The 9,581-nt window shown below is 39.2% G+C and overlaps 1 protein-coding gene across 9 annotated transcripts in view; it reads left to right on the forward strand.

Annotated features, from left to right (window-relative positions):
• map7b (microtubule-associated protein 7b) overlaps positions 1-9,581 on the forward strand; it is a 56,051-nt gene that overhangs the window by 11,259 nt on the left and 35,211 nt on the right. For 3 of the 9 annotated variants that reach the window (XM_016498746.1, XM_016498747.1, XM_016498748.1), the window contains exon 1: positions 6,832-7,099. The exons of 1 other annotated variant lie outside the window; for it this stretch is intronic. In XM_016498746.1, the coding sequence (XP_016354232.1) occupies positions 6,982-7,099 (118 nt within the window). In that variant the 5' untranslated portion in view covers positions 6,832-6,981. Of the gene's footprint in view, positions 1-6,830; positions 7,100-9,581 lie in introns of those variants that run through there. 5 more of the 9 variants (XM_016498743.1, XM_016498744.1, XM_016498751.1 and 2 more) reach the window with 3 other exon arrangements.

A 9,581-nucleotide genomic window follows, 5' to 3' on the forward strand; every position in this document is an offset into this window, starting at 1 on the left:
AGTCAAATGGCCATAGTGATAACAAAAATAAAAGATTTCACACATAGTATTGCACTGCCTGCTGCTCATAACTGCTTAAGTGTGCGCTGGCCACTTGCGAATATATGACATCGTGGAGGCTATTGTCGGACCCACAGACACTTTTCATGAGGAAAGTTAACATGCACGTTATAATCAGCCCAGAAGTTTCATCTGAATTGAACGTGTTTCTACTTGCACATGCAAATGACTTGTTGCACTTATGAATATGATAACTTTCCGGCATCAATTCTAGTAGGGTAAAACGTAATCCTGCTTTCGAAACGGTCTGTTTTGCCCTGCTATTAGCTGAGGCTGTGTGTGAACAAGCCGCGGCTGCAGCCTGCAGAGCGTGAGCTGCTCAGTCTCACGCAGCCAGAGGGAGTTCTGCAACAACGCTTAGTTGCCCGCCAGTGCGCCTGTCAATAAATCGGCCTAATTTGCAGCACAATCGGCCGATTAATTTTAAAAATGCCAAAAATCGGCCGATTAATCGGTCTGAGAGTCACTTATGAGCATTTGACCGTTTCATTTGAGTAAAACTATCCTCATATCATCTACACACAGAAATGTAAAGGTATTCACGGGAACCCGTCAAAATAAAAGTTTGGTTTAACTTGAAGGCATTGGCAGAAATATATTACTATTGTTGAGTAGAATGTACGTAACTACTACTAAAATTATTAAAACCACAAAAATACAATATTTCTTCAATGTTTTAATTGTAATATTAAATGACCTTTATTTTACAAAAAATATATTTTTTTAATTTTCATTACTTAAAAGATAGATTAAATTAATGTTTTATGCCTTAAAAAAAGTAAATGCACAACACAGAATTTCTGAGCAAAGAATCATAAGGCTATTGTAAGAATAAATTAAACTTGTTTTATGCTTTCAAATAATTAGACATGCTAAAACAGAATTTTGTAACAATAAAACATAAGGTTGGAAAAATAAAACATTTCATAGGGCCATAAGTTTCATGATTTTAATTAATTAGACATGCTTTTTGATTAATAAAATGTAATTTAATCATTAAAAAGGAGTCCAGGGAAAAAAAAAAAAAACGGACCTAGGGGAAACACCGAATGTACATGTTATGATTTAAAAATTTGCATGTAATTAATTTTTTTTCTGATTGTTTTGCGATCACATATTTTGTTGTGTCGACATAGTAAACTGAGACGATGTGCATCAAAGTATTAGTGGAAAAAAGACTTTCAAACCGAACAGCAGCGCTGACAGCACACCTGCTGAAAGCAGCTCCAGTTGTGGTGGCATAAGAGAGCGGAGACGTGCGGAGTAAAAGTGCAGAAAAGCAGTGTCTATTTCGTGCATAACTTGAACCAACTACAACAGGTAAAGCTGTAGGTGTGTGGATATTAACAATATCATTTCCAATTCTCATTTATCATCGATAATAATATTCTTGTTAACAAGATCTTTAGTCTATATGCTTTGTTCTCTTAATGCATGAACTTCATAATATTTGTAGCTTTTTTTGCCATCCAATAATCGCAATAAGCTTTGTGCTTTGTTACATTTTAATAAACAAAGTATCAGCTTTAAAATTCTGCCAAATTCATGACGAAATTCAAACAATAAATACCGTTTTGGCACTCTCTTTAATGCGGCATGAGTGATCGCTTTAGCACCTCAGTTCAAGCGGCATGTGAACCCATCATATCTTTCTCTTTACTACTATAGTACGAAATAAACATGAATGGACATCAAAAGATATATAAGATGCAGTACTGAAATGTCTCATATACTCGCTATTTCAGTGTTTCAAACTGCGGAAAACATGGAAAACTTTGAAACAATTCCATGTAAAAATACGTTTACCTCAGAATAACCATTTGGCGTCCATAAGATCATCAGTCAGCTAGAAAAAATAACTATAAATAGTTTAAATTTATGCGCTAAATTGCATATTGATATTTTTACTTAAAGGGGCCATATGATGCTTTTTTTAAAAGATCATTTTTTTGTGTATTTGGTGTAACAGAATATGTTGACATGCTTTAATGTTCAAAAAACACATTATTTTTAAAATAATTTACATTATTGGAGGTCCTCTATGCCCCGCCTCTCTCAAACGCTTCGTTTTCTACAAAGTCCCTCCTTCTGACAAGCGCAGTCTGCTCTGATTGGCCAGCTGACCCAGTGCATTGTGATTGGCCGAACACCGCAAGCACTCGGAAATGTAACGCCCCTTACCATAATCGCGAGCTTCATCTTTCAAAATAAATGTAAAGACAGAGCCCGAAAGGGGAACAGAGTCGCGTGACAGACACAGTGATGAAGCTGGTCTCTCTCGCTCTCTCTCTCTCACACACATGCGTGCGTGCGCACGCACGCACGCACACACACACACACACACGATGTGCAAAACTCCGCACACACACACACAGTGTGCAAAACTCCGCATTTGAACAGTCAATAGCAAATACTTAAACTAATAACAAAACAGTAGCTGATTCAGAAGCGCCAGATTTTGACATAAGAAAGAATGCAAGGAGCTAAAGGTAAAATTCAACACCTCTTATAAAATTGCATGTTACTGAGGATGAAGAAAAACAGACTGGATGTGTGCAAAACATATGAAAACATTTATAAGCTGCATTGAGGAGAAGCCCAAACTACACTCAAGGGCCAAGTGATGCTGACCTAATTATGGTCTGTATAGTTCTGAAGTTGGAAAAGATGTTTAGTTCCCACTTTAAGTGAACCTTAGTTCCCAGGACATCTATAAGATGGATTAAAATGCTGATAAAAACATGAAAAGACGAGACATAAACACATGACAGTATGATTGAAGTGTTAAAAAATATACAAATAGAACATGTTTATTCTATGGCACCTAAAAAAATTATTTGGCGCCTAATTTTGTTTCTTATAGGAGCCAATGCCTGCTTGAAGAAAAACAGACTGGATGTGTGCAAAACATATGAAAACATTTATAAGCTGCATTGAGGAGAAGCCCAAACTACACTCAAGGGCCAAGTGATGCTGACCTAATTATGGTCTGTATAGTTCTGAAGTTGGAAAAGATGTTTAGTTCCCACTTTAAGTGAACCTTAGTTCCCAGTACATCTACAATATGGATTAAAAATGCTGATAAAGACAAGAAAAGATGAGACATAAACATGACAGTATGACTGAAATGTTAAAGTGTTAAAAAAACGTTTATTCTGTGGCACCTAAAAAAAATAATTTGGCACCTAATTTTTTTTCTTATAGGAGCCAATGGCTCCTTAATACATTTTTTTTGTCTGGAGCCCTGATCTATGAATCGGCACAGTGTGGAATTTCATGTGAGGGCGAAAGATTTTCCATGCAGATCTCAAAGCTAGAGATGCACCGATTGACCGGCCAGTGATCGGAATCGGCCGATTTTTCGCATGTCCGACCCGGATCGGTGACCAGCCGGTCAGTCTCACGTCTTGTCAATTCCGAGCCGATCCTTTTGTTGCCAGTGGCGCCGGCAATGATGTCACAGCCACGCGCACTAGGGGTGGAACGGTCCAACTTACTCACGGTTCGGTTTGTTTCATGGTTTTAGAGTCACTGTTTCGGTATGGTTCGGTATGTGCTATGTTTAGGCAAAAACTATACTGTCAAATAAAAATAAAGAAAGTAGGAATAATCTATCTAACTACTTGCAACAGCACAAATAAATACAATAGAGTAAAGATACAAATAAAATAAACAGTGATTTTCAGGGTTTTTTAGGTAGGTCTAACATTAGTTTTTAGGTACAGAAATTGAATAAAGTAATGAAATGTAAAACAGCATTGCATATTTGACTGTATAAATTAAAGATTAATCTTTATTAAAGTTACAAAAGCTATTCAATCAAGAGCAGTGAGTGATTTCTTTTGTTGTTGCTGTTTGATTAATATTAAGAAAGTGCTGTCACTAATGGCGCTTCTCCACTGCGTGGTACGACTCGGCTCGGCACGGCTCAGTACGGTACTGCTCGGCTTGCGTTTCCACTGCAGTTCAGTACCGCTTTAGAGTGGGCGGGATTATTCACATGTCGTTATAGTTGCACCGCCTCTATTGCCGCGACTCCTGAAAAACTTTTTAATTCCACGTCGCCCCATCAAGCTCTCGCTGGATCCGCTCCTCTGCTACAACAAAACAGCCACTTTTTGGTTGTTAAAAAAGTTGCGCTCGTTCAAAACAGTTGCGTTCGATCCTTCGCTGGCTGTGCTGATTTAAAGGTCCCATAGTGTCAAAACTGAAATTTTCTGGCCTTTTTCACGATAGCTGAGGTCTAGGGGCTATTTAGCTACCATATAAGTTTCAAAACAGTCAGTCCACAGTAAAATTCACACAGCCTGCTTAAAGTAGCTGTGATTTTTCACGAACCGTTGTGACTTCTGTAAAAAGTTGACGTCAGAACTACACAGTCACCGCCTTCAGTCACCACCCGAGCACTGCCCACCGTCCCACTCTCCTTTTCCAAACCCCCAGACAACATTGCGTCCATAACATTGCTGAGCAAGGACAACACGGAAACATTGTCGAAAAGGTTAACTTTAACCACGAAATCAGATCGGCCGACCTGTAACATTACACTCTCACTCAAAGGATGGACGATCTGACAGGATTGTTACTATGAGGTGGATCACATCTAATGTGTATAGTAAAGACAAACTCACCGTGTCTATCTAGTCATTAGGGTTGTGACGGTGAGGAAATTTTCCCACCGGTTTATCGACCTGTGACAACACCGGTAATACCGGTATCACCGCGGGTGAAAATATTTGGGTTCCCTCTTTTCCTCGCTTTCCTTCGCTTTTAAATAGCTTGTAAAAGCGGTGTGCCCATTTTACTTTAACCTTCAGATGAGCGCACGCACAAATCTTCTCACTGCGCGCACGAGCTTGCGTCCTCTGGCTCTTAAATGTTTAAACTGGCACAGCTTAAATGATGGAATAAATGCTCATATTCCAGCATACTGCATTCGCATTGAACAAGAGTGAATGGTTTGTCCACGTTTTTTTTTTCTCTCCCCCACTTTGAGCTTCAAAAACGCTCTTCAGAAACCGACGGGTGAGGTCACGGCCACTACGTCCATGTTTTTATACAGTCTATGGTGTAAACATGTCATTTTGCGTGAGAATGATTCTAACTTTAATTGCATTCCGTGTAAATGCGACTGATAATGTGTTTGTCGTGCCAGATGAGGCTTGCACAGCCTGAGTGAGTGTGTGAGAGAGACAGCACACACAAAGTAACTCACAGAAATTTATAGATGCATACTGCGGTAGAAAAAAAAAAAATTCACAAAATATGATTTAGGTAAGCAACATTATACGGCCATGTTTCCCCGAATATCAATATCAACACGATTGCAATGTGACACTGACTTTATACAATACTATTTCAATAAACAAGAAGTTAAAATTAAGTGACTTAGATTTTAGACAAAATATTAACTGTTTTTGCTAAATTTCGCTGACAAAATTAGTTCCGATCAAAGCCACAGTAGAACTGTTGTGTGTCTCCGAGCAACACAAAGCAGTGTTTCGTTATTGAATGAATCCACGTTTTTGAACGAATCGAGTGAGTCACTGATTCAGTGGCCCATTCATAAGGACAGTCACTTGCCTCGTTTCTAAATGAATCAGCCGTTTGAATGAATCGGTTGAATGAATGAATAAATTATTCACTCATTAAAACCGACATTTGCCGCCACCTACTGGTGGTTTAGTCATATTTAAAAGTATCATTGCACTTTTTCAACATTTATTTGTATGTTTAAAAAAAATATGTAAAACTGAAATTTTTCAGTGTAAATGCATTTATGGCACCTCAGCTTCATCAAACATCAGATGCAGCTTCTGTTTCCTCAGCAGTGGAAAGAGAGTTTGTTAATACTAATTTCATTTGAACGGTAACAACTCTACAGTTTCTTATTATTCTAACTGAATTAATTGAAACAAAGTAAGAATTTGATTACACAATTAATAAGGGGGAAAAATGACCATTTATAAACATAGTGGGACATGACATCTGTTTTGTTACATACAGCAACTCATTTCAAGTTAAAGGGGTCATATGATGCTGCTAAAAAGAACATTCTTTTGTGTATTTGGTGTAATGAAATGTGTTTATGCGGTTTAAGTGAGAGAAAATCTGTAACTTAGTCCAGATTGGGGGAATTGTAATGTTTAATAATTTATTTTATTTTGTAAATATTTTTTTGCATTGAAATTTGCATAGATTTTTGTTTGTATATGCTGTCAATTATAGTTCTTGGAAAGAAAATCGGAATCGGCAAAAATCGGTATCGGCAGGGCACACTTCCAAAAAATCAGAAATCGGAATCGGCCAAGAAAATTGCAATCGGTGCATCTCTACTCAAAGCGGATTCAAGTTGGTCAGTTTTTGTTTGTGAACAATTGTACATTTTAGGACGGGCAATAATTCATCTCATTCCGGTCCATTTTATCCCACCCACCATTCTGTGTGCCGTAACTGTCATGGTGTCTGTTAATCCACTGGCTCACCTTGCTGGTCTTCATACTTCATATTTCAGTAGGAAACACAGGACTGTGTGCGTGTGAGGCAGTGTTTCAGTGCATTTGTCAGTCTGTGGTACTTTCTCTATAAGGGCCTGTGAGAGAGAGAGAGAGAGAGAGAGAGAGAGAGACAGTGGCAGCATCAGCAACTAGAGCAGCCGTGTCTCTCAGGCTTAAGAAGGAAGAGAGTCGGCCGCTTCTGTGGATTACAGGAGCGTCAGTAAGCCAGGCTGGACTGGAAGGAGTTTTGACTTGTCTCTTTTTCCTTTCAATCTGTCTTGCTGCATCTTCCAGCTCTTACTGTGTCTGTTACTCTTCTTACTGTGTGCTGTATCATCTAAGATCATTCAGAGGAGATGTGTGGGGTGCTAGCTGTTAGCAGTGTTGGGTACTGAAAGAGAGAGGCACAGGAGAAGAGAGGAGGATGCCGGCCCCCCTCAGGATGAGGAGGGGGGCCTGCAGGTCAGCTATCCCGTCTCTCTCCACCATTGCTGAGGAAGAGGAGGGACAGCGGAGCCGCAAGAGACGAGGGAAAGGAGGAGGTATGTGGGAGGTCAGGGTAGGAAAGATTAAAAAGGCTGATGTAAATCTCTCTGGGGTTTTGCTCTCAGGAGTGCTAAGCTAATACCTGGCCTATTAAGTGATCTGTGTATCTTGTAGTTGGTAAAAGTTAAATTTAAGCATTTTTATTTCAGAACTGGTGTGTATCATCAGATGATGGAATAGCAGTGCAGGGTTAGTAATTTGCAAACATTACTAAATGTATATTATAATCATGAAAACCAAAGTACTTGCAATCCAAAATCTCTTACTGAGAATTCATGACAACCTATTTTAGAGCCCTTATTTAGTAACTAAATGTGTGCAAGGAAAGTGTGGCCTTAATACTCAGTTGCTAATGGCTTTAGACTGTCAGTTTTTTTGTCTATGGCTGAGTCTTAAAACTTAAGACAGCAATTTTGAGGATCGTAGGTGTGAAGCGTATTCTAGTTAGGCAACAAGGTTTTAAGACTCTTATGGGTTCTGAACCACTTATTCTATGACTACAACCTAAAATGCAAAAATATGTTTTTAAGTGTTTAGTTAGGTAATTGTAAGTAATTAGTTAATTTTACTGGCTAATCAGGTTGTTTCAGTGGTTATTATTATTGTTGTTATTTTTTGTTTTGAGTATCCTCGAAAGTTGATATATGCTAGTATTTGTTAGCATAAATGAGTATCAATATCAGTGTTGTAAATACAGACTGAGAATGATGTCAGTCTAGAGTGAGCGTCAGCATCACATGTATTTCACTGAAGTGTAGAAAAACACATTTATCAGTCTTGAGTGTCTGTTTTAGCACCGCTTCTACTAAGGAAAATATTTTTGCTCTTTTTCTGTTGGGAGTGGCTGTTTTGCCCCACCCATTGTCGCTAATGGCAGATGACTGACAAGTTGGACAGGATGGCCTGGGCTGTGGGGGTGGGCCCATGACCACCGGGAAGTGGAATGTAAACAACTGACTGGAAGAGGATCCATATAGAGGTGGATGGGACTGTTCGGACTAAGGCTAAAGGCTTTACATTACATATGAATTAGGGATGTAGGTTAATGCTCACTTTCAGTAGTTTCATTTCTAGATCTGAATTGACAGATCTCTTTCTATGAGGAATCACTTTTATGTAAGCTTTCTAATGACAATTAGCCTAAACCACCTAACATATAATGTAAAGCAAACGTGCTTCAACCTATAAGGTCTGACTCCCACTTTGACTTTTCACATGCTCAGATTTGGGTCACAAGACTGTTCTCAGCTGGGCCAAAAATCCCTCTGAACTCAAAAAACTGCTGCCTCACTGAAGCTACTGCTGTAGTGTAGGCATTACACACATACACATTACGCTACGTTAATTTTTTATGGGGTTCTGGTAACTCAGAGATGGAGAAATGGGCTGTGTGCCATTTAGAAGTTTTTGATCCAGTCACTGTTTTTCCATTTAAGTGGCTTCTATCAGTTTTGTGTTCTGGGTGCTCCACAAAAGCTGTGCTCTGCACAAAAGAATAAAGCATTTAAAGTAGGGATGTGTAAGGATTAGGGCTGCACTAGGGCTGCGCGATAAATCGCATGCAATATTTAATGCGCATCTTGTCAGAAAGCCGGTTCTGTAATCAGCGGTAAATCTCCATCACGTGCGTGCTTTCACATTGAGCAGCATTAACTACACAGAGCCGTTGTTCACTGACGAGCTGCGCAAAAAAACGCGCAAATACGAACGTGGTTTTGCGCAGCTCGTCAGTGAACAACGGCTCTGTGTAGTTAATGCTGCTCAATGTGAAAGCACGCACGTGATGGAGATTTACCGCTGATTACAGAACCGGCTTTACTGATAAGATGCGGGTTAAATATCGCATGCGATTTATCGTGCAGCCCTAGGCTGAAACGATATCACGGGACCGCCTTTACTGACGAGATGCGCATGACAATCGCATGCGATTAATTGCACAGCCCTAATAGGAAATAAACAAATGTAAAATAACACTGCATAGTTTTCACTTAGCCTTCAGGCTTAGCCTTCCCCTGGCCACGGGGACTTGGGGCAAAAATGCCACTAAATTGGACAAAAATGTAGGGCTGTGTATCACCAGCAAAGATACAATACGTGTCATGATACAGAGGCCGCGATACGATACGTATCACGATACGGGACTGCACTAAATTTCACCTCAGCAGAATTTAGTAAAACAGCTGTTTATTAAACACTGCATACTATAGTGCTATTTCTAACTATCCTTAATATTTAAAGATATTACATTATCAAGAGCTACATTATCTTTCTCAACAAGGAACTGGTAACATCATTGAATTACACTTTTCTGATAATAGGATATTAAAGTGGAGATCGCTAAACTGCAAGTTTAAGTTACCAGTGTTTTCAGAAAGCAAGCGCGTTTATCCACAGTAGTGAGAGAGCGCATGCACATGGTTGCCAGGTTGACAAAGATAAGTAGCACACTTAGCAGATATTTCCGTATTGCGCAAGTGT

The sequence above is a fragment of the Sinocyclocheilus anshuiensis genome, unplaced genomic scaffold, assembly GCF_001515605.1.
Source record: "Sinocyclocheilus anshuiensis isolate Anshui unplaced genomic scaffold, SAMN03320099.WGS_v1.1 scaffold78, whole genome shotgun sequence".
NCBI lineage: Eukaryota > Metazoa > Chordata > Actinopteri > Cypriniformes > Cyprinidae > Sinocyclocheilus > Sinocyclocheilus anshuiensis.